Raw genomic sequence first — 25,491 nt, 5'->3', positions numbered from 1 at the left:
CTGATTGTTGAAGACACAGAAGGTGTTACAGAATCAAAGAGAAAAGAGTTGAGGACTGAAAACTGTGCCATTTGTGAACCTAGTAAGGCTGCATCTTTCCTATTTTTTTTCTATTTTTTAAAAACCATGAACATATGCTTTGGAATAAAAAATGTTATTGAAAATAACCACTGCCATATTTTCATTTTATCATATTGTCTGGAAAGTCGTAAGCTTGACCCTTGACAAGCTGGGGAAAAGTGTCTTGGGTACTTGTCTGCGTGTTTTGTAGATGGTGATTCTAGATGCCCCGGGGTCTTGGTAGACATGCTCACATGTACCGCTCCTCAGGGAGATGACAAGAGAGCTGATCTCCGTGGACGTGGCCCAGGCCTCTGTGCCACCACGGTTCACATTCAGTGTTAGAGGGGGTCAGCCCAGGACTCCCCTTGTCCCCACGTGCAGGGCAGGTGTGAACAGGAGCACCTAGTTTCGAGCTGGAACAGTAGGACAACGCAATAATGACGAGAATTTAATGAAGCTGAACATGCTTCTAGATCAGAGATGTTGCTTGAGGGGCAGAATAGTATGTGCTTCCTGTGATAAGATTAAAAATAAAACCTTTGTTTTGCGGTAAGTAGCAAGTACTGATACTTATTTAGAGCCTACTAGGTACACAGGACTGCGCTCTGTGTGATAGGGGGTCGGGAGGTGTGAGTATTTAGGAGAGAAACAGAGGCCCCAGGAGAGGAGAGTATGATGGGAGTCTTTCTATCACGGTGGAGTGTGAGCACCGATTTTGCGTGTCTGTAATGAGGCAAAGCCTATACTAGGTATTTTTATATACATCATCTCATTTAATTACAGTAGTAACTGGCTAATAAATTATAGTTACCATTGTTGTCCCATTTTACAGAAGAGAAAACTGAGAGTCAGGGAGATTAGGTAGCTTGTCCAAACACTGGTTCCTGACAGAGGTGGAACGTAAGCCCTGACATGTCATGAGGTTGGACCCTGAAGCAGTTACAGGATATTTAAGTTTTAAACAGTGTGGCTCTTGTAATGTGTGAGTGGAGCTTTCAGGCACAGGAATAATCAGTAAAATCTAGAAGTTACTGGTATGGACAACTGGATGGGGTCTGAAGAGGTGGCATTTTGGGGGAGGGAGAGGACGAAGGCATGGAGGTGGGACCAAGCCCTGCATGTATGTGAGAGACTTAACTGGCTTCTGGAAGAGAGGATTGCTGGGGAGATTGAAAAGCAAGGCTGAGACCTCTGTGGGTTATAAAGGAGATTGTCTTGATCAGGTTAAACCAGAAGGGCTGGCCAGTTAGGATCAAGAGAACAGCGTGAGGCAGTGGTTATGTGGTGCCTCTGTTCTGGGAATGGAATGAGGAGTAGGTTTGGATGTGGGGAGACCTTGGGAATTCAGCTAGGAATCTCCTGTAATATTGGTGGGGGGTGCTTTCATGAGAGTGATGGCAGTGGGGATAGAGGTGGGGTGGAGGGACTAACCTCAGTGGAGATTCTGATGAAAGATAGGGCCCAACTTAGTGACGGAGTCGCTTAGTGCAGTGGGTGAAGGCGTGGGAGAAGTTAAAGATGACTTCATGGCTGGCACCTTGGGAGATGGAGCCTGTCAAGGACACAGATGAGCAGGGTGGCGGGTATAGCTCAGTGGTAGAGTGCTTGCTTAGTTAGCCTGCATGAGGTCCCAGGTTCAATCCCCAGTACCTCCATTAGAAACAAACAAACAAACAAACAAACAAATCTAATTACCACCCCCCCCCCCAAAACCAACCAACCAACCAAACAAAAGGACACAGATGAAGAAGGTGAAATAGTCAGGTGTGAGTGGGCAAGTATTGCATGCCCGTGCGGAAGATGTGGGACTGGCACGGAGCTCAGGGGTCAGGGTTCAGACTACAGAATCTGGCAGTCCTTAGTTTAGAGACCCTGGATTTGTGAGTAGCAATTCCTTTTGAAGGGCCCCAGGGCTCCACCTCTTTGCCCCTGGGATCTTCCCCCAGGTTATGGGGGAAGCAGTGACTGGCATAGGCCTCTTGCCCGTCCACTGATTAGCCATGTTCCAGAGACACTCAGACTGGAGCCTGGGGCAGTGCTTCCAGCGCGTTGGTGTGGCCTCTCTCTCCAGACCCCCAGGCAGCTGAGCAGGACCACTGACAGATATGGTTGAGTGGCTGAAGCGGATGAGGGTGGGCACGCTGAGGAGGCCGCCGAACCCTGTAGCTACTTTACCAGCATCTCGGAGCGCAGCTTGGTGGGTCCTTGCCCCTGTGGTTGTCAGGAAGCTATCAGCTGAGAATGGCCACCTCCAAGGACTCCAGCTGTCCTTTCGAGTCTGGGGAGGGGAGCCGGCAGGGCCTGCTGAAGCTTCTTCCCTCCCTTGCAGAAAAGCCTGGCAGGGCACCTGGTATAGGCTACTAACTTGAGCAGGGTGGCTCTCCTTTGCCTGCCCCTTTTGCTTTCCTGGAATGAAAGAGCCTTGAAAAAAAAGAAGAAACTGCTCTTTTCCCCAAGACGACGTGTGCTTGCTGACAGCCGCCCACCTGGCACCTGCCACCAAAATGACATCTGCTTCTCAGTTGCACTCGGTAGCATGTGGGGGACCAGACTGGCCTAGGTTCAAATCTGCCCCGCTTCTTATTACTTAATAGCAACATGACTTCAGCAAGTGCCTTAGTTTTACTGAACTTCTCTGAGCCTTGGTTTTCCCTTCTGTAGGACCTCCCTTGCACGGTTGTTGTAATCACGGCTGCACATGAAATGTTACTTGTTGAGCTCCATCTCTTTAGTGAGATGCAGAAGAGGGGTCCCTCTAAGAAGGTGAAATGGGATTTAGGGGGTTTGGGGATTACCATAAAGGGACGTCTTGTACTTGGTAATTCTTTGTGAGGCTCTGTCCTAGAGCGAGAGCTTTGTGTTTGCTGGCCTCCTTGTGGGGAACTCTGTTCAGGGCTATTATTCAGACTCAAGTTCAGTACATGCTGATGGGCTTTTATGGGTTAGCATGGAAACCTAATCCTCGTGTTGAATGCAGTTTATCAGGGGAAATGCATCCTGAAGAAAATCATCTCTTTTTAAAAATAATAAGAAATGTCTATAAAAGGTTTTTACCTTTGACAAGGTGGTTTCACACTTTTTGTTTTTTTAGATGTAAGTTGGGAATGACTTAGCTGTATTATAGCTTCAATTTAGCATTGCTGAAGATGCTCACCTTAGTGTCTTCATCCTCTGATGATTTTTATTTTGCCCATTTGTCCTGTGAGCATCGTAGTCGCTGCTCCTGGTGCCCCGCCTGAACCCTTCCCAGCTGTTCAGGTGACAGCATCCTCATTGCTCCAAATACCCAGAGCAAGGATTTAGTTTTGTTTTTTTTTTAAGGATTTAGTTTTCTACTCAGGAAAAAAGTTAATAAATGATGCCTCAGTGGAACAATACATTTATAATGTGTCAAAAGCTGCTCGGACTGTGCCTTTAGCCATGCAGCTCCGAGGTGTAGGAGTTCTCTGCAGAGAGAATAGGAGTTCTCTGCAGAGAGAACATGCAAGTCAGAGCAAACTGGAAGAATCATTACTGCATTGACATTTCTATTTTTCCTTAACATTTCATGGCCACAAGCATGATTTATCAATGTTGAGCTATCTCTTGGGATTATATGCATTTTTTTTCCTACTTAGCTAATAGGGACAAATTTATTTCAGTGGATTTGCTGTTGAAAACAAGTTTTTGCATTTTGCAACTACTGTATTCTGGTAGTTCTGTTCTACTAGTGAACTGTTTGAGTCTTTTCCTCATGATCATGATTTTTTTTTTTTTTTTGAGTAAAGATAGACTTATTTAGAGAGATACATACTACATAGAGTGCAGGCTGTTTCAGAAGGTGAGAGAAAGGCCACGAGGTGTGGGGGTGGGTGCTCAGGTTAAAGTAAAAGTAGATACACATTCCATAGACAGAGTGTGGGCCTTCTCTGAAGATGAGGGAGCAAGAGAGGCCTTCAGGGCGGTGTTGCTAGTTTTTATGGGCTTGCTAACTTCAAATGCTAACAAGTGGGAAGATTATTCCAACTACTTCAGGGAAAGGGTTGGGATTCCCAGGAGTTGAGCCACCACCCACTCTGACGTTTTTGGTCAGCCTTGAAGCTGTCATGGTGCCTGTGGGAGTGTCATTTACCGTGTTAATGTTACAATGAACATATAATGAAGCTCAAGGTCTACTGGAAGTCGAACCTCCCTCCATCTTGGGCCTCAAGGCCTACTAGGGGGTTGAATTTTCCACCATTTTGGTGTTAATTGCTGCATTATTCCTTGAATGCCTGTGCCCTGCCCCGTTCCTTCCTGTCTCATTCCCCCCTCAGAGATTTTACTCCCATAATCTTTTGGGGGTGCAGAGGGGCGACTGTCTGTCTTCCAAAACTACTTCTGGGCTGAGTAGGGACATGGACCCTCCCTATCAGGGAGTAAAAATCTCTGAACACCTAATCTAGGGGCCCCAGGTGCACGACAGTCTTTTGTTTTTGCATCAGAGGGTGGTATGGGCTGGAATCCTTGCATAGCCGTCTTCTGATGTGGGACTGTTGTAACCTGGAAGACACAAACTTTACCAAGAGGTTAAAGATAAAAAGTTTAAAGAGGAAGAGTAGGATTATGACTATTAACTGTAAATGAGACCAAATGTCTTAATGCACAGGTTTCCCCCTGCCACGTATTATCGATGTAAAGAGAAGTACACTGGGGTACACTTGTCTTTGGGCCCTCATTTTGAGGAGTGCCACATACCCAGATATATCCTGAAGGTGCAATAAGAGATTTGAGAGCAGATGAATTTTAACAAGGAAGCAGTCATCTGGATCCATGGAAGAGATAAATTATGAACATAGTGTGGGGACTAAGATCTATTAGTATAGTTAAGTCCCGTAGTATTTTATGTTCTTGGCTTAGATGAGATGGTGGTGTAAGTGATTTTTACCCACTGTTTCCATGGACTTCCAATGAATTTTTTTAAAGATGAAGCACCTTTGTAACATCAGTTTAACTGTCCATAAATGGCAAGACTTAAAAAGACATGGTTAAACACCTGTAATTGATAAAGAGACTTGTTTACAGTTACTAGAATTATGACTGATTATATATGATTTTTGGCGGGGCAGGGGGAGTTAATTAGATTTCTTCAAATTTTTTTTTTAATAGAGGTACCAGGACCTTGCGCATACTAAGCATGTGCTCTACCACTTGAACTATACCTTTCCCCCCTCGTATTTTTTTGATAGTGCTTTTTCTCCATCATATTTCCCTTTTCTGTGGGTTGAATGCTTGCTGCACTTGATCTGAAACGTTGTTTTACTTTATTGTACTTTTGCTTGCCATCTGCGTGTACTTAAATTTTGTATTTTAAAACTGTGGTCTGTTTGTTTTGCTCTAGAAGCCAGATTGTACTGGGAATCTGTGCTCTGGTCATTGGAATATTCATATGTGCCGCTCAGATATGGAAGTTCCCGGGAGGCTGAATTAATAGGCAGATGGTTGCTTGATGAAAGCAAGAGTTAAGCAGAGAGAGATGGGTAGTCTTATGAAGTAATGAGTCAAAACAGGGAGGAGTTGACCTCGATTCCTCCCATTTTCACACACCTCTACATCAGTTCTGTTTTCGATGCTGAAGGGCTGTATCCTAAAGTTATATCCTGAGTCTGCCCCAGTTTCCCCATGTCTACCACGAGCCCCTCCCTTCTTCCTTCTGCCACGCCCACAGGCTGAGCCACCATCTTGCCCTGGGTAGACAGGGCTGTTTGTATGAACCATGCGGTGCACTGTCCAATATGGTAACCCCCAGCCAAGTGTGACTATTGAACACTTGAAATGTGGCCAGTGCGGTCAAGAAACTGAATTTTTTATTTAACCTAATTTAAATTAATTTAGATTGAAATATGCACATGTGGCTAGTGGCCACTGTATTGGACAGCCCTGGTCCAGACTATACAGTAGCCTTGTGACCATGTGTTCTTTGGATCCTCTCCCCGTACACAGTGATCTTTAAAAATGTAGATCAGGTTGTGGCGCTTCTGACTTGGGAACCCTCTCATGGTTTTTGTATCCTGTTCCTCTCGTGCCCGTGAGGCTGACTCTGCTGGCCTCTGCGGACCTCTCCTCACGGTCCCTTGACTCCAGCACCCTGACTTTCTTTCGGTTCTTTGAGGGCATAGCCAAGCTTTTCTTGGAGCTGTGGCCTCTGCACGTGCTTTTCCGTCTAGAGAGGGCGCTCTTCCCACTGTGCTTGCCTGGCCCCTCATCCTGAGGTCTCTCCCTCCCAGAGACCCACCCCCACCCCATGCCCCATCCCCACCGTGCTGTGTCAAGACCCCAGCTCTCCTGTCTCCATCCTCAGGCTCCTCTATCACTCTTCTTTCTGCTGGAAATTGTCTTGTATGTCTCCTTCTGTTTATTTTCTCTCTCTCCTAGATAGGATGTAAATGTTATCAGGACAGCAGGCCTGCTTGTCTCTCTGCTGAGTAAACTCCTCCTGCCCCATATCTCCACCCGCCCCCCACTTCTCTTGCCCTCGGAGAAGACATCACAGCCTCATTCTCTCTCACAACTTCTTTTCCAGACTCCGCACAGACCATCCCCTTTTGTAAACTTGGATGGCATCCAACTGGAGTACGGTGTCCTTGATTAGTTTCATTTTTCTCAGCTGTAATCACATTCTTGTCTGCCTCCCACATCACCTCTCTTTTACTTGTGTGTTCCCGCGTTTCCTTGGCTACTCATTTCGAGATGATCTCTTAGTTATTACAAACTGCACTTTTACTTTGAGTAGCGAGAATATACAGCCCCTTAAAGCTGTGAAGTTGGGTTGCAAAAGCCTAAGGAAAGCTTAGTTTAAGAAAAGGGGACATTTGAACGAATGCCTACTCTAGTCCATGCACATTTTTTGATTCTAAATATTTTCAGTTAAGAAAAATATTGTTTTTATTATTAAAAAGTAAGTGAATCCATGTTCCTGAAAAATAAATTAGACAATGCCAAAAGATTATGTGAAGAAAAAAAATCCCACATTTCTCTGTGCTGGTATGACATCCTATGCCACGAAGCGTGTGTGCTGTGTATATTACAACACACACACACACACACACACACACTTTTGTTACTTCCTTTCTTCACCCAAGAATACCATGTACGGCTTTTCCTATCAGTAAATACTCAACTCAAGTCAGTTTTTAATGGCTGAAGAGGGTTATGTTTCATGGATGTACCATGAATTACTAAGCAGATCTGTTCTTTAGCATGCTGGTTATTTCTTTTCACCATTACAAACAGTTTAGTTCATTTCTTTTCTTTAAATAATCAACGTTCTAGAAAATACTGTGTTCTAGTCCTTTTTGTCTCCCTGGTGCACAAATGTGAGTCAGTCTTAGCTCGTGTTAGTAGGTAATTTGTCCTGGACGAGGGTTTGCTGTGACTCTGTCTCCCTACATCATGTTTCTCTTTGAGGCAATGACCGCTTGTTTTCCACACGGTCCTGTAGTTACACAAACAAGTGTTACGTGGCGACGCTCCTTCCTGAGTGCGTGGCGGCACAGGCTCACTCTCCCTTCCTGTCCTCCAGCGGGGGCTGGTCTCCAAGAACACCCCAGCGTAAACGAAGTTCTTTGAACACCTACCGATTGACAATGTGGTGTATTTTTATTTAAAGTGACTATTCACTTGCCCTTCTGAAACATGTTATAACCTTGACCTTTATATTTGCCACTGTTTTGATTCTTTTAAATGGCAGGCAGTGTACAAAGAGGTGACTTTGTCCTTGATGTTATTTCTAAATCGTACGCAGGGTCCTACAACATAAAGCAATAAATGAATGGCTCTGTAGCGCTCGTATCTATATTCAGATGCACTGAAGAGCAAGTTTAAACAATGCAGGGGCTTCTGACGCTGCTCTTCTCTCTTAGGGTTTGATGGTGGGGTGGGAGTGGTCGTCAGAGGAAATCATTATAGAGCCTTGGAGGTGCCCTGTATGGTATTTCTTGACTTCCTTGTAATTTCAGGTTTCTAAATCAAGTCTTGCCTCTTGGTCAAGTTTCTGCTCAATGCATCCTGTAAATGATAATTAGAATCTTACTTTGCTAAGAGCATGCAGAGAAGCACACATCGGCTATTCTGGGCTGGGGATCTCTGGAAGCAGGAGCCAGATGGGGTCCAAGGTGGGATGGGGTGTGGAGATGGCACCGCTGTCCTAAAGACCCGTGTGAGGCTGGCCTGATTCTGGAAGGCAGGAGTTCTGGTGTCGTGCTGCTTAGAGCCTGACTTTAGCCAAACGCACCTGAGAAGCTAGTATTCCTGCTGGTGCCTCAGGCTGTTTCTCTGTGCGTGGCCATCGGTTTTCTTTTGATGAACCCCATTGTTTGGTTATGCCAAAGACTTGAAGTGGAGCCTGTGCTACGAAGTATTTTAAATCCAGATCAGAAGGGCACTGAGGACCAGTTTGAGAGACTAAACTATGTAAATGAATCACAAATAACTATGTAAAACTTACCATTCCTTCCATAAACGTTTGTTCAGTCCTGCACTGTGCTGCTCAGGTACTGGTTTTGCAGTTCAGTGATGAGTGTGATTTTCCTGCCCTCAAGGAGCCAAGGGATGCGTGGTTCAGCTTCTGAATGTAGTGGCCCCCAGTGAAGGAAGCATGGGTTTCTCACAGCTACAGATTTTATTGAGCAATATGCTAATCACTGTGAAATGAAAGTGGATATGGGGTTAAGGACTGTCAGCACAGGGGACCAAGCAGAGGGATGTGGGAATTGGTCATGGACAGAGGCTGGCAGAGTGGACAGGTGGACGGGTGTGGGACCTGGGGAGCATCTGCAAATGCGCAGACGGTGGTATGTGCAGCCAGTTTTGATGTGGGCTGCTCTGACGGCTTAAGGCCCTGCCTGGTGTCCCCAAAGGTCCTTGAAGGGATACTTTCTTGGCAGTGAGACACTCAGAGTTGGACAGTTCACCCAGCTCTAGACCAGTGCTCCTGGAAGTGTGGTCAGCTGACTGGTGCCAAGAGATAAGTACAAACTTTGAGAGTAAGTGTTAGAAATTTCTATGGCAACTTGACATTGCAGCCACATCCAGGCGCAGGAGCAGATTAGTTTGTTTGAACAGGATATAGATCCATATGGGTTTTGTGTTGCTTACATATATAACTTCACACCTGGCTGGAGAACTAGCTACGTGCAGCGGGACCACATATCTTTCCTTAATGAATAGAAGTGAAATGAAACACATAACAAAACCAAACCTGGTCCTTCAGGAGGACTTGGTAGTTTGAGAAACGCCACTCTAGATCAAGCACGAAGGTAATGGGAGGTGAGGCTGAGGGCCCCCAAGTCAAGAACTTAAGTAAATATAAAACCATTGATCTGTTCCAGTTTCATCTCAGGTTTTCTTCAGTATACAACTTCCCTTCCCCTCTTCCTCTTCTTTCTTGTCATTGGCATGTGTCTTTTTTTCATGAACTTTATTTTTCTATGCACATTCTACACAGCTCTATACATATTATCTACACACATTACACTCAAGTCATAAATTTGTCATTTTAAATGATGTTACAGTATTTTGTTGTGTCATATATTCTTAGCTCCTCTATTTGGGGCCTTTGCTACTTTTTCCAATTATTAATAGTTTATCTGTGAATTTTTTTTTTAACATTTTTTATTGATTTATAATCATTTTATAATGTTGTGTCAAATTCCAGTGTTCAGCACAATTTTTCAGTTATTCATGGACATATACACACTCATTGTCACATTTTTTTCTCTGTGAGTTATCATAACATTTTGTGTATATTTCCCTGTGCTATACAGTGTAGTCTATTCTACAATTTTGAAATCCCAGTCTATCCCTTCCCACCCTCCACCCCCCTGGTAACCACAAGTCTGTATTCTCTGTCTGTGAGTCTATTTCTGTCCTTTATTTATGCTTTGTTTTTGTTTGTTTGTTTGTTTTTGTTTTTTAGATTCCACATATGAGCGATCTCATATGGTATTTTTCTTTCTCTTTCTGGCTTACTTCACTTAGAATGACATTCTCCAGGAGCATCCATGTTGCTGCAAATGGCATTATGTTGTCGGTTTTTATGGCTGAGTAGTATTCCATTGTATAAATATACCACTTCTTCTTTATCCAGTCACCTGTTGATGGACATTTAGGCTGTTTCCATGTTTTGGCTATTGTAAATAGTGCTGCTATGAACATTGGGGTGCAGGTGTCATCCTGAAGTAGATTTCCTTCTGGATACAAGCCCAGGAGTGGGATTCCTGGGTCATATGGTAAGTCTATTCCTAGTCTTTTGAGGAATCTCCACACTGTTTTCCATAGTGGCTGCACCAAACTGCATTCCCACCAGCAGTGTAGGAGGGTTCCCCTTTCTCCACAGCCTCTCTGGCATTTGTCATTTGTGGATTTTTGAATGACGGCCATTCTGACTGGTGTGAGGTGATACCTCATTGTAGTTTTGATTTGCATTTCTCTGATAATTAGTGATATTGAGCATTTTTTCATGTGCTTTTGATCATTTGTATGTCTTCCTTGGAGAATTGCTTGTTTAGGTCTTCTGCCCATTTTTGGATTGGGTTGTTTATTTTTTTCTTATTGAGTCGTATGAGCTGCTTATATATTCTGGAGATCAAGCCTTTGTCGGTTTCACTTGCAAAAATTTTCTCCCATTCCGTAGGTTTTCTTCTTGTTTTATTTCTGGTTTCCTTTGCTGTGCAGAAGCTTGTAAGTTTCATTAGGTCCCATTTGTTTATTCTTGCTTTTATTTCTTCTAGGAGAAAATTTTTTAATATCTGTGAATATTTTTATAAAAATAATTTTTATTTTTCTCTCTTACTGTTGGGTTTCTGAAGTCAGACCCAAAGGAGCGATACTGTGTTGAAGGCCACAGTTTCCTTGCTCTCGAGAAGGGCGGAACTGATTTCTCTTGTGGGGGTGGATGTACACGTTTCCTCTGTGGCTTCAGGCTGTGTAGTTTCCATACTTTTTGCTAGTTCAGTAGACATATAACTGCCTTGAGATTGCTTTAATGTGCTTACTTCAGGTGGTGGTGAAGATATGATGATTCGATTTTAATATTTTCTTACGGCTGAAACTAAAAGCTCTTTAAAAATGCCGACAAACTCTTACCAACTTGAACCTGAATGTTGACATCCTATAACTTTATCAAATTTTTACGTAGTTTGGAAATAAGCTTTTCTTTGTTATTGCTGTATCTTTCCCCATTCTGTTATTGTTGGTTTTCTGTTTGTTTCATTACATTTTGTAACGTAAAACGTGCTCACTAGTGTTTACATTTTTATCCTCAAGTACTCCATCTCTTTTGATATCCCATGTTTTCTTGGCCAGAAATTATTTTCCTCTTCCCAAGTAGGATAAATATGCTATTCTGCTCTTTTCCAGTTTTTGAAGTGCTGATCTATCTGGACCTTATTATAGTGTTTGGTATAAGATGTGTGTCATCTTAGGTTAATTTTCTTCTATGCTGATGTCCTACTGTCCCAGTAACTTTTATTACTGATTTCTTCCTCCCACCCCCATTTCTGTATATCTTGTGGTTTACTTACGGCAGCAGTGATCATAGAATGAATATATTTTTGGAATCTCCATTATTATGCTACCATTTATTTAAAAAAAATTAGTCCAATATATGTGAATTGCATTTGTAGTCTATTTTAATTTAATAAAGCACTCTACTACTACTACTTGAAAAAAGTATTGTTTTGTGTTCTGCCCTCTTACTCTTTGAGTTGCATTTCACTGTCAGTTGGTACAGTTCTCTAACCTGCCTGATTTATTTTTAAAAAATTTTTTCTTTAATTTTTATCTTTTTTGTAAAGACACAGCACATCAAACCTTAAAACAATGGACACCGGACATTAAGACAGAGGTGGGCCATCCCAGTCTTTACAGTCAAGTATAATTACTCTTCTTCTTGTGTGTACTCTGCCAGCATTACTACGAAGTCCAAGATGTGGCCCTAGTTTGTGCAGTTTCAGCACGGTGCTTAAACAAGAACGTCCTGCCTCATTTCCTTGGCTGCACTTTTGGTCACACGAAGGGAACTGCTTTGGAGTGCTTTCTAGGGGCAGAGATCTTAGTGGGGGTGTGGGTGGTCAATGAGAGGATGAGGTTGAAGGTTTGAAAACTTAAGAGTCAATTAGCTCTGATTGATCCCAAGCTATAATCCATTCTGTGTGCTTTGGTCGCAAAGGAATTTGGGGGAGATTTGTCAGCACAGACTTCTCAACATTAGTAAGAGAAGCTGTTCAGAGCACATGGCATGGAGTATTGATTTTGTATGTGAAAGAAATTGTCTTATAGGACCAGCATTTAGACATTAATGAGGCAAGAGGGAAGAAAGTGTAGATCATTAGACTTGGGGGGTGTTCTGTATGGTTAGCTTTTAAAGGGTTTTCTGTCTCAGTGTGTCTTGAGTTTTCAGAATTACTGGCAAGTGCCCTGGACAGTGCCTTCATCTCAGAGCCTCTGGTGAGAGGCATGTGCTGCTTTAGAGGCCAGCCCGTGTGCTGGATGGAAGATGCCCGTGGATGTTTGTAGTAGGATCCTTCCCTATGCGGGGTTGTCTGTGAGTGCCAAAGCGTTTTTCTCTTTGTGACAATATCAAGTGACTCCAGAAATTTGAGATTGAAAGTTTGGCATGTCAGATTTTTATCAAGATCTCTAATAAGTCAAAGACTCTTGGCAATGAAATAGCAAAGACTGTATAATTATTTTAGAGATTACTCTTGCATTATATAGCTAATCTATATTTTTCTTCAGAAGAATGCTCTGTTTGAACATTTTTCTTAGCTTGCTAACTTCTTGGTTCACCCATTAGCTGCCTAATACATTTTTTCTGACAGGTTAATATTTGTTATTCGCAGGCTGTGTGGCTGTCAGACTCGCTTTTTTTGTTCCTTCTGCTTTTTCCCTGCTTCTGCTTAATTCCCGCTCAATTATAAAATAATTGAGATAATAGGAGATAGCACACAGAACTTTTAGCTCACAATAAATAATTATTGATGTTTATGTACTACTTTATAGTACAGAGGGCGTGTCATCCCCTTTGAACATCATGAAACCCTGTGAGGTAAGAATGATTGGTTCAGCCATGTTTGTTGAGGAAAAACACTGAAGCTCAGAGACCGTATGACAAACCTGTTTAGGCCACAGGGCTAATTAGTGGCAGTTTAGGACCTTGGGTTACAAATCTCATTTCCTCCAGTATATCTTCTGGTTTGAATTCCTTTTGATCCAAATACATTTTCTTGGAAGAGAATGGAAGTGATTTTTTTTTTAAGCTCAATTTAATGGGCTTAATGAATAACTGACAATTATAATGATGCAATATTTTTTTCCTTAAGGATTATGACTATGCAAAAGAATATGTTTATTAAAAAAAACTTTTGAAAATATTTACCTGATCTATGGATCAGGTGAATGCAATGTGTTACCTCTAGTTGAAGAAATTTTCTAATTTTAGTCCAATGATCTCATTTAAAGGAAAAAAGCTAACCAGAAGCATAAGATGTATAATACTGAGTTTTTTTGGATGGTATGTTATAGTCAAGTTTTAAAAATTTCATTTGTAAGTATTGCCAGTGTATAAAATTGAAATTGATTTTTTATCTATTGACCTGTATTCCATGACCTGGCCAAATTAAATTCTTTATTAGTTTTACTAGTTGTTATTTTAGTAGTTTGTAGATTCCTTAGGATTTTCTGTATAGACTATAATGTCATCAGCAAATTGAGACCATTTTCTTTCTTTCTTTGTGATCATTGTGCCTTTTTCTTGCCTTATGCAATGTAAATGCTGTAATAATAAGCACACGTTTGTGCTAATGCTGTCATAATGTTCTTGTTGTGACAAGAGTCCTTTATGTCTGGCTTATAAACCATAGCTACAGTGTTGGAAAACTTTATTAGAAATTAAAAAAATAAACAATCTTGAGGTATTGGAACCTTAAAATTATTTTTCATATATTTGCAATGAGCATCAGTGTCTGTTTTGATATTGTAGTTTGTGCTCTTCTAAAATTCAATGTAAGGATTTTTGGTAGGTGTTTGTTGGCAATTCTGACAGGCGTTTAAAATTCTTGATTTTTAAAAAATTATTTGGAAGGGTAAGACTAGTAGCATAATAAAAATCTATTTCTGCTGAGGAAAGGATGGCTGATTTTATAGGCTAAGTTTACAGAGAAGCACATTAAGCAAAGTGAGAGAAAAGGAGAGATGAAACTGGGATAGAAAATCAAGTGTCTAAAATGTGAACACTGTCCTTGACTGTTCAAGTATGTCTATAATTAATAATATTTGAAATGTGGCATAGAGAGATAAAAGAGAAATAGATTCAAATTTAACTCTGACACTTCCAAGCTATGTGAACATGGACAAGTGACTTATCCTTCGTTTTTTTTAAACTGCACAAAGGGAATCATACTAAGCAGCGTGCAGTATTGTTGGGACTAGAAATAGTACATGCAAAGCCCCTGGCACACATCAGGCATGCAATAAGGTGAGGACTCCGTCCTTTATTACTTACTTATTACATTATTATTTATTTATTGAATTGTTATTATTTATTTAATGGGTACCATCAGATACCATGCATCACCAAAGGAAGGGAATAATATCTTTGAAGCATCCTATCCTGTGAAAAGGGTATAAAACTTTATGTTCCTGGAGATTTTCACTGACCAAGGAGGAAGACTGGTGATGAACCATTGCAGTGATGGTTGCTGGATCATTTGCCAACTTTCTTCTATCTCTGATCGTCCGTTACCCTAGTTTAGAAAGTCAGACAGGCATGTTTATTTCCCAGGCTCTCTGAGGAGCTCCCTGCCTGTGAGACTGTGCTCAGCTGGCTGGGAGCACTTGGAACCCCAGGTTGGGTAGGAGCTGCTGCTGGGTGGCTGTGAGCTTTTAGAGGTCACCGTAGATGACTACCACGGCCAGGTGGCCTTTTGCTAGACTTTGTTTTCATTGTTTGTCATCGTTTGCCTTCCTTCCCCTTTCCTTTTTCTGCATATAGACTGCTTGACTAATGTTGTAATGTGTCTCTTTCTTCTAGAATTCTGAAGGTGGACTCTATGTATGCATGAATACATTTTTGGCCTTTGGAAGGGAACACGTGGAAAGACATTTTCGGAAAACTGGACAGAGTGTCTACATGCACCTGAAAAGACATGTGCGAGAGGTGAGGTACACGCTTTGGGAGAACTGGCCTTGACACCTTCCCTGTAATGTGGTCTTAGTGGGTGGGTTTCATCCCATGGAGATTTTACTATGCCCACATAACTTCTCATTCTCTTGGATGATGGGAAAGAAAGATAGCACTGTTGGCAGAGATTCATAGGTTTCCCAAACGTTATCTTAGCCAGTTTTATATTTCTCTTCCTCTAAACTTCGGATTAGAATTGTTCAGAAAGACATGGATTGGCTGATTGAAAAAAAAAAAATCAAGTCTGAAAGTATAGAAAATAATGCCAGAAACACTCATGGATACAAAAATCAGAAACAAAAAACATTTGGATATTTTTGCTTCATGTTCTGCTTCTTTTTTTTAAGCCAGAGAAAGAGCTTTCCTAAAAGTTCAAGTCCCTTTTGGTCCCCTCCCTCTGCAGAAGTAACCGCTGTTGTGAATTCGTTGTTTCTCATTCCCGTGCATGCCATTATATTTTATGTAGCTATATGGGTATTCATGAACAGTGTGTAGTATGGCTTCATGTGTTTTAAAGATGTCGATAAGCATCATGTTGCTACCTCTAATTCTCCGTGGAGCTTTCCCCTGCAGCAGAATCTATCCATGCTGCAGTGCATCTGGATGTATTTAATTCATTTCAGTAGTTGTTTGGTGTTCCACCTTGTCATCTGTTCTTCTATTCATTTAGATTGTTTCCATTTCTTTTGCTTCTACAAACAACGTATTGAATAACATTTTTATACATTTCTCCTGGGGAAACATGTACAAGATTTCTTTCAGAAATACACCTACAAGTGGAAATATCAGCTCAGGAGTGTGCTTATCTTCATTTTTCCTAGATATTGCCAAGTCCCTCCCCAGAGTGGTTGCACCAGTTTATATGTCAATCTGCAGTGATTATGAGTATGTTGCCCCACACCCTCACCAACACTTGATCAGACTTGATTTTTGCCAATCTAATGATTGTTGAAGTGGCATCTAAACATTTGGCATTTCCTTGAGGAGATTTCGTATGTTTATTGGCCATTCTTATTTTTTGTTTTCTGACTTGCTTATTTATATTTTTGGCCTATTTCTTTCTGGGTTTATCTTTTTCTGATTAGCTCTTTTTACATTCTGGATACCAAAAATTTGTCTGTTACATACAAGTTTTCTTACTGTTTGTGACTTGTCTTTTTACTTTGTTTATGAATTAATTTGTAGAACAGAAGTTTCAAATTTTGATGTAGTTAATTTGTTAAACTTTTATGATTTGTACTTTTTGTATCTTGTCTAAGAAATTGTTTCCAACTGAAGGTCATAAAGATATTTCTTCTAATTTTTTTTCCAGAAGTGCGTGCACACGCGTGTGTATGTGTGTGTGAATGTGAGAGAGACACAGACAGACAGACAGACAGACAGACAGACAGTGAATGTTTTAATATTTTAGGTCTTTTTAAAATTGAAGTATAGTTGATTTACAATGTTGTGTTAGTTTCTAGTGTACAGCAAAATGGCTCAGTTATACATATATAACTTTACATATATAGCTTTATACATATACATATATAGCTTTTCCATTCTGGTTTATTACAGAATATTGAATATAGTTCCCTGTGCTGTACAGTAGGACCTTGTTGTTTATCAGTTTTATATATAGTAGTTTATATCTGCTAATCCCAAACTCCTAATTTATCCATTCCCACCCTCTTTCCCCTTTGGTAACTGTACGTTTATTTTCCATGTCTGTGAGTCTGTTTCTGTTTCATAAATAAGTTCTTTTGTGTCATATTTTAGATTTCACCTGTAAGTGATACCCTGTGGTATTTGTTTTTCTCTTTCTGGCTTATTTCACTTAGTATGATAGTCTCTAGTCCATTCATGTTGCTACAGATGGCATTATCTCATTCTTTTTTGTAGCTGAGTAATGTCCCATTGTATATAAATACACCACATCTTCTTTACCCAGTCATCTGTTGATGGACATTTAGGTTGCTTCCATGTCTTGACTAGTGTAAGCAATGCTGCTACAAACATTGGGGTGCACGTATCTTTTTGAATTAGAGTTTTCATCATTTCTAGATACGTGCCCAGGAGTGGGATTGATGGATCATATGTCACCTTTATTTTTAGTTTAAAAAAAAAACTCCATACTGTTCTCCATAGTGGCTACACCAATTTACATTTCTACCAACAGTGTAGGAAGGTTCCTTTTTCTCCACACCCTCTCTGGCATTTGTAATTTGTAGACTTTTTAATGATGGCCATTCTGACTGGTGTGAGGTGGTACCTCACTGTAGTTTTGATTTGCATTTCTCTTTAATTAGCGAAGTTGAGCATCTTTTCATGTCCTTATTGGCCATCTGTATGTCTTTATTGGAGAAATATCTAGTTAGGTCTTCTGCACATTTTTTTGATGGAGTTGTTTGATTTTTTTGTTATTGAGCTGTATGAGCTATTTGTATATTTTGGAAATTAAGCCCTTGTCAGTCTCATCATTTGCAAATATTTTCTCCCAGTCCATAGGTTGTCTTTCTGTTTTGTTTATGGTTTCCTTTGCTGTGCAAAAGCTTATAAGTTTTATTAGGTCCCATTTGTTTATTTTTGCTTTTATTTCTATTGCCTTGAGAGACTCACCTAAGAATATGTTGCTGTGATTTATGTCAGAGAATGTTTTGACTATGTTTTCTTCTAGGAGTTTTATGGTGTCATGTCTTATATTTAAGTCTTTAAGCCAGTTTGAGCTTATTTTTGTCTGTAGTATGAGGGAGCGTTCTAACTTCATTGATTTACATGTGGCTGTCCAGCTTACCCAACACGACCTGCTGAAGAGACTTGTCTTTTCTCTATTGTATATTCTTGCCTCCTTTGTTAAAGATTAATGGACCATAGGTGAGTGAGTTTATTTCTAGGCTCTCTATTCTGTTCCATTGATGAATATGTATGTTTCTGTGCCAATATCACACTGTTTTGATTATTGTAGCTTTATAGTATTGTCCGAAGTCTGGGAGAACTATGCCTCCAGCTTTGTTTTTTTTCTTCAGAATTGCTTTGGCAATTCTGGGTCTTTTGTGGTTCCATATAAGTTTTAGGATTATTTGTTCTAGTTCTGTGAAAAATGTCCTGGGTAATTTGATAGGATCATACTAAATCTGTAGATTGCTTTGGGTAGTGTGGCCATTTTAACAATAATTTTTCCAGTCCAAGAGTATGGAGTATTTTTCCATTTCTTTGCATCACCTTCAGTTTCCTTTATCAGTGTTTTATAGTTCTCAGCATATAAGTCTTTCATCTCCTTGGTCAGGTTTAATCCTTAGTATTTTCTTTTTTTTGATGAGATTTTAAAAGGATTTTTTTTTAACTTTCCCTTCTGATATTTCATTGTTAGTGTAAAAAAATGGAACAGATTTCTGTAAGTTAATATTGTGTCCTGCTACCTTGCTGAATTCATTTCTCAGCTCTAGTAGCTTTTGTGTGTAGTCTTTAGGGTTCTCTATATAGTATTATATTATCTGCATATAATGATAATTTTACCTCTTCTCTTCTAATTTGTATCCCTTTTATTTCTTTTTATTATCTGATTGCTGTGGTTAAGACTTCCAATATTATGTTGAATAGAAGTGGTAAGAGTGGGCATCCTTGTCTTGTTCCAGATTTTAGTGGGCAGGCTTTCTGCTTTTCACCATTGAGTATTATGTTGGCTGTGGGTTTGTCATAAATAGCTTTTATTATGTTGAGATACGTTCCCTTTGTACCTACTTTGGTAAGAGTTTTTATCATCAATGGATGTTGAATTTATCAAATGCTTTTTCTTATCTATTGAGATGATCATGTGGTTTTTGTCCTTTCTTTTGTTGATGTGGTGTATCACATTAATTGATTTGTGTATGTTGAACCATCCTTGTGTCTCTTGGATTAATCCAACTTGATCGTAATGTATGATCTTTTTAATGTGTTGTTGTATTTGGTTTGCTAATATTTTATTGAGAATTTTTGCATGTATATTCATCAAAGATACTGGCCTGTAATTTTCTTTTTTGGTAGTGTCTGTCTACTTTGGTATCAGGGTGTGATAGTGGTGTCATATAATGACTTTGAAAGTGTTCCCTCTGCAGTCTTTTGGAAGAGTTTGAGAATGATCCATGTAATTTCTTCACTGTATGTTTGGTAGAATTCCCCAAGGAAGCCATCCAGTCCTGCACTTTTATTTGCAGGGAGTTTTTTTTTTTTAAATTATGGATTCTATTTTACTTCTAGTTATTGGTCTGTTCAAATTATCTATTTCTTCTTGATTCAGTTTTTGGTGGGCTGTACATTTTTAGAAACTTGTTCATTTCTTCTAGGTTGTCCAATTTGTTGGCATGTAATTGTTCATAGTATTCTTTTATAGTTTTTTGTATTTCTGTGGTATTGTTTATTATTTCTCTGCTTTCATTTCTTCTTTTGTTTCTTTGGGTCCTCTGTGTTTTCTTCTTAGTTAGCCTGGCTAGAGGTTTGTGGATTTTGTTTATCCTTTCAGAGAACTACTTCTTAGTTTTACTGGTTTTTTTTTTTTTTTTTTGCTTTGTTTTGTTTTGTTTTTTAAATCTCTATTTTATTATTTCCTCTCTGATCTTTATTATTTCCTTCCTTCTGCTGACTTGAGATTTGTTCTTCTTTTTCTAACTCTTTTAAATGGTGGATTGTTTATTTGAAGTTTTTTTCTTTTTTTTTTTTTTTTGAGGAAGGCCTGTATCACCTGCATTGCTATGTTCCCTCTAAGGACTGCTTTTGGTGTATCCCATAGATTTCGTATGGTTGTGTTGCCATTGTTATTTGTCTCAAGGTATTTTTAAAATTTCCTCTTTTATTTCATCATTTACCCATTGGTTTCTTAGTATCACACTGTTTAGTCTCCATGTAATTTATTTTTTCCTCATTTCTCTTTCTGTGGTTGATTTTTAGTTTCATGCTGTTGTGGTCAGAAAAGATGCTTGAAATAATTTCTAGCCTCTTTAAATTTGTTAACACTTGTCTTGTGTCCTAGTATGTGGTTAATCGTAGAGGATGTTCCATGTGCACCTGAAAAGAATTTGCATTCTGTTTCTTTTGGATGTAATGTCTTGAAAATATCAATTAAGTCTAACTGTTCTATTGTATCATTTAGGATCTCTGTTGCCTTATTGATTTTCTGTCTGGGAGATCTGTCCATTAATATGAGTGAGGTGTTAATGTCTCCTACTATTTTTTTATTCTCATCAATTTCATCTTTTAGGTCCATTAATATTTGTTTTATGTATTTATGTGTTTCTATATTGTGTGCCTATATGTTAACAAGTGCAATATCTTTTTGCATTGATCCGTTTATAATATATGTCCTTCTTTATGGCCCTTGTTTTTATTTAATTCTTATTTTTTACTGAAGTATAGTTGATTTACAATGTTAGTTTCGGGTGTACAGCAAAGCAATTCACTTATACATATACATACATATATATGTATTTTTTTTAGATTCTTTTCCATTACAGCTCATTATAAGAAATTGAATATAGTTCCCTACCTATACAGTAGGTCCTTGTAGTTTATCTATTTTGTATATAGTAAAGTGTATCTATTAATCCAAACCTCCTAATCTGTCCCTCCTCCCCCTTTTCCCCCCTGGTAACCACAGTTTGTTTTATATGTCTGTGAGTCTATTTCTGGTTTGTAAATAAAATTTGTAATTTTTTTTTTTTAGATTCCACGTATAAGTGACATCATATGATATTTGTCTTTCTTTGTCTGACTTACTTCACTTAATATGATAATCTCTAGTTTCACCCATGTTGCTGCAAATGGCAGTTTGTTATTTATTGCCTTTAGTTACTTTGTCTTTTGTCTCAGCAAGTGAGGTTTCTAATTTTAATTGGCTCTTCTTTATAGTTTCTAGTTCCTCTTTACAGTAGTCTACATTTCTGTCAATAGCCTTTCTTAATTCCTCCAGAATTTTCATTACCCTGTTTTGAACATGGGATCTGGTAAACGGGAGAGGTATATTTCATTTTTTTCTTTTTTCAGGGGACTTCTCTTGTTTTTTTAATTAAGAGTGGTTCCTCTGCTTCTTTACTTTATAGTTCAGTGACTATGAATTTAGGAGTAACAGGTATCTACTGTGGTCTTGAAGGGCTGTTTTTATGCAGGAGGGTCCCTGTGTAGCCTGCATGAGTCTAATATTTTTGTTGGGGCTGTTTTTAGTATGGAAGCCTGCTATATATCCTTTCACTGTGTGTGCAGGCTGTTATCCCCTCCATAGGGGATATGATTGGTGTTGTGACGAGAGCCTGCGCTTGATGTTGGGCAAGGCATCCTCTTTGCTCTGTGGTGTCACAGCCCTGTCGGGGGCAGGGTCTGCTCCCCAGTTGTTGGAGTAGAGGCCCTCCTGACCCGTTTTTGAGCTGTGGTGTGAGATAGGCGGGACTGGAGTACTGCTGCTGGGAAACACGCCACCGCGTATTCCTCCCCAGGGGCCGTCCATTGGGAAGGGCACTCTGTGGTGTCTCCTGTCACCTGGTGTGTGGGTTCACAAAGTACACTGTTTTTGGCACTGCCCTCAGCCCTGCCTCAACCATAGGTAGTCAGGCAGTCGGCCTGGGTGTTCACAGAGCCACCTGTGAACCTGTGCTCACCTGTGCTCACAGAGCCACTAGTGCACATCCATTAGCACAGAACCGCTGAGCTCAGGCAGTGGGGCTGCCGTAGTTGCACACCCAGATCCACTGTGGGTCTACTGAGTTAGCCCAGACCCCAGCCCTACTTCTTCAGCCTGCAGCTGCTACTGCTGGACCGCACTGGCCCCAGGAGCACAAGTAGTCTGCTTGAATGTCCTGCAGGCACTGAGTTTACAAAGCTGCCTGTGGCATGTAAATCCGTGGATCACTCAGCCACTGGGACACTTAGATTTCAGCCCTGCTTCTGCGTGACCCTTGGGGATTGGCTCAGATTTCAGCCCTGTCTCCGCATGTGCGCAACCCACTCCACTTGTGTGGTCCCAAAACTCTTAGAGGCAGAGTTGCGCATTGTGAGCACCCCGAGAATAAGGCTGCCGTGGCGGCCCCACTCCTCCCTTCAGTGTGCATGTTAACAATGGGGCTTCAGTGGTGGCCCCCAGCATCTTGTGCACACCCCTGGTTGTGCCTTGGACCACACTCCAGCCCCTCCATGCAGCCAACCCCAGGCCTCTTCCCAAGTCTGCTCTCTGAAGCCCGAGTTTCAGCACCCAGCCCTTGTGTGCACCAGCAGATATATGCCGAGGGCTGGGGAGTGCAGCGAGGTGGCTGGGACTCTGTGCTGGTCTCGCTCTGTTCTGCCTGCCACAGACCTGCTGCTGGGTTCTCCTCTGACCCTCTGAATCTCCCTGACTGTCCTGGCTGATATCCCCGCTGGTGAAGGGGCTTCCCAGGGAGAGGGAACCTTTCTTCTTTCGCAGTTCCCTCCCAGGGGCGCAGGTCCCGTCCCAATTCCTTTGTTTTTTTGTTCGTCCTGTTGGTTATGTGATAATCTTGCAATTTTGGTTTTATGAGATCTTCTGCCAGCGTTCAGCAGGTATTCTGTGAGAATTTTTCCGCATGTAGATGTATTTTTGATTTATTTGTTGGAGGAGGTGAGCTCCACGTCCTTCTGTTCTGCTATCTTGACCTGGCCCCTTTTAGGTCTAATTCATCTATAACCTACTTTTATACTTGTGTCAAATGTGGGATTCTGCTCCTCCCCCTCCCCCTTTTTAATAACTAATTGTCTCGGTATTACTAGAGTAGTACAGTCCTTTCTCAGTGGTTTATAGTGCCATTAAAAAAAAATATTTTAAGTTGCCAGTCACACTTAGGTCTGCTTGGGGGCTCTCAGTTCTGTTCTGTTGCTCTTATTTAGACAAATATCTCTGTACTGTTCCCAAAGGTCTTGACATCTAGCAGTAGAAGCACTTCTTCCATGTTCATTTTTTCCTAGAAATTTAATGGGTTTAGATGTTGATTTTTCTATATAGATTTTGGAATCAGTTCATCTAGTTAAAAAAATCTTGTTGAGATTTTGATCATGATAACACTGAATTTGTAGGGTGATCTATAATCCACAGCACTGTGTAAGCTCCATGAGGAAGGAACTCTTGTCTGCTTTGTTCACCTCTGTGTCCTCAGCACTTAACAGTGCCCAGCACATAGCAGGTGCTTCATAAACACTGATTGAATGACTGTTCAACATGGCATACCCCTCTATTGATTCAGGTCTCTTTTATGCCCTTCAGTAATATCTTGCAATTTTTAATAATGGAGCTTTTATTTTGTTAGATTTCTAAGGGTACCCTATAATTTTTAGAACTATTGTTACTGCTGTCTTTTGTCCTCTAAGGTGTTTTAATTGGTTATTGATGGTGTTTGGGGATGTTATTAATTTTCAAATATTGATTTTATGTTTAGCAATACTGTTCAACTTTTGCATTAGTCCTAATAGTTTGTAGACCGTCTTGGATCTTCTGAATAGTCCATGCTGATTTAAAGTTCATCTTTCTCTCACCCTAGCCTAGCTAATATGTTCTCTGTTTAAGTTCTGGACAAAGGAGAGATCCCCTAGTTGGACAGTGGGGAGAATAGGAGGAAGAAAGGCCAGGAGGTCAGATAGGTCATAAACTGAATGATTAGCTTGAAAATAATCTAACGTTGGACTGATGTTACGTGATTTACATTCACCACTCCTGTTAGGTGGGACATAGCAATTCTGATGAAGTTCATTTTGTATCATCTGTCTTAGCGGAAAGTGATGACGTTTTAGGAAACTGGGAGGGAAAAATGAAACTGAGGCCCAGAGGCTTGAAACAACTTGCTCAGGGTCACAAAGCTAGTGGCAGAATTAGAGAATGCAGTTAGCTCTGCCTCTGACGCTTTAAGCATTTCACTTTCCGACCACAGCCCTCTCTCATGTTAGCTCTTTCACCCATTTGTTCCTGTTTTGACCTGTTTAGCCTCATTCTCAGGATCCATGACTTGAAACATTCTCTTTTTATTGATACCCTCAACTGACCCTCATCCCCTTGTCTTGCCTCCCTGGCTGTCCTCCAGAACCCCAGCCCGTGCACACATCAGTATCATCCTCTGCTTCCACGCACGCACGGCTCGGAATCCCGCACTGCCATGGGGTTTGGGACCGTGTCAAATTCCTGGCCTTGCCTTTTCCACTGGGCCCTGTCACTGCCCTGCAACCCTGCTCTACTTCCTCTCCCACTCCAAACTTTGGGTGCTTTCCGCGAGCCCCTACCTGCACCTCCCTCATCGTTCTCAGAAAACAACTGGACTTGTACTTCCCAGAGAAAACAGGGACCGCTGGACAGGAACTCCCTGAGCTCCTTCCTCCCCTCCTGGGAACTCATTTGCAGTGGCTCCACTTTGGTTTCCTCCCATCTCTGCAGAAAGCTGTGTTCTCTCTGTTCTCCTGCCTCATTAACTCCACTCCCTTTTATATCTCCAACACCTCCCTCTTCTGGCTTTTTTCTCCCACGCTAGGAAAGAGCACACCTCAGAACTGTCCCTCTGACTTGAGTCCTCCTTCAGTCATCCCATCCATCAATTAAAGCTTCTCTAAAACTTTTCTGTTCTCCTCATCTTCACTCCACCTCCCTTTAAGTTCACCACTGCCGTCTGATCCATCTTCCTGTGAATCCGCTAAAACCGCTGAGGTTGTCAGTGACCTCTTAGTTGCCACACTTGGTGGATATGCTTTAGCTCTGATTTCACACGAATTTTTGAGTCTTTGAACTTATTTTCCTTTTGGAACTGCTCCACCCCTGCTTTCATTAGCACCGTTCTTTGCTGGCTTTCCCCGCTCGCAGACTGCCCTTTCTCTCTTCCTTTCACTGGCATCGTTTCATTCCTTTATCCTTTAAATACTGGCATTTCCTAGGATGCCATTTGACCATCCTGTCTTCTTTCTCTGAAAGCTGCTCTTCCTCATCCGTGTCACCCATACCTTTGTTTAGCGGCTGTCTCTGAGCTGGTGACTTGCAAATCAGTATCTCTCCGGAGCTGGAGACCTGACCATCTGACTCAGGCCTGGCTTCTTCTACTCAAACACCTCATAGGTACTTCAGGCTCATTGTGCCCAGACTGAATGAATTATCCTCTTTCTCCGAGTTGTTCTTCGTCTTGATTTCTCAAGGCCGAGACATCCTTTGCAATCTGCTTTCATTCTGTGGCAGGTTGGTGACCAAGTCTAGTTATCTGGGCCTCCCAAATGGCTCAGATGTCCATCTTGTCCTCTTCATC

The 25,491-nt window shown here is 41.0% G+C and overlaps 1 protein-coding gene and 1 non-coding gene across 17 annotated transcripts in view; one reads left to right on the top strand and one right to left on the bottom strand.

Moving 5' to 3' along the window:
- Positions 1 to 25,491, top strand: part of USP13 (ubiquitin specific peptidase 13) — a 128,693-nt gene that overhangs the window by 9,856 nt on the left and 93,346 nt on the right. For all 16 annotated transcript variants that reach the window (XM_074367386.1, XM_074367388.1, XM_074367457.1 and 13 more), the window contains exon 2: positions 15,113 to 15,238. In XM_074367386.1, the coding sequence (XP_074223487.1) occupies positions 15,113 to 15,238 (126 nt within the window). The remainder of the gene's footprint in view (positions 1 to 15,112; positions 15,239 to 25,491) is intronic.
- On the bottom strand, positions 11,877 to 12,057 carry LOC123614803 (small nucleolar RNA SNORA81). Its single transcript, XR_006722279.1, has one exon. It is a non-coding gene; the product is annotated as a small nucleolar RNA SNORA81 (small nucleolar RNA).

The sequence above is a fragment of the Camelus bactrianus genome, chromosome 1 (genome assembly GCF_048773025.1).
Source record: "Camelus bactrianus isolate YW-2024 breed Bactrian camel chromosome 1, ASM4877302v1, whole genome shotgun sequence".
Lineage (NCBI taxonomy): Eukaryota > Metazoa > Chordata > Mammalia > Artiodactyla > Camelidae > Camelus > Camelus bactrianus.
Note: the sequence above shows the minus strand (reverse complement) of the source record. Positions and strands in the feature narration are given on the sequence as shown.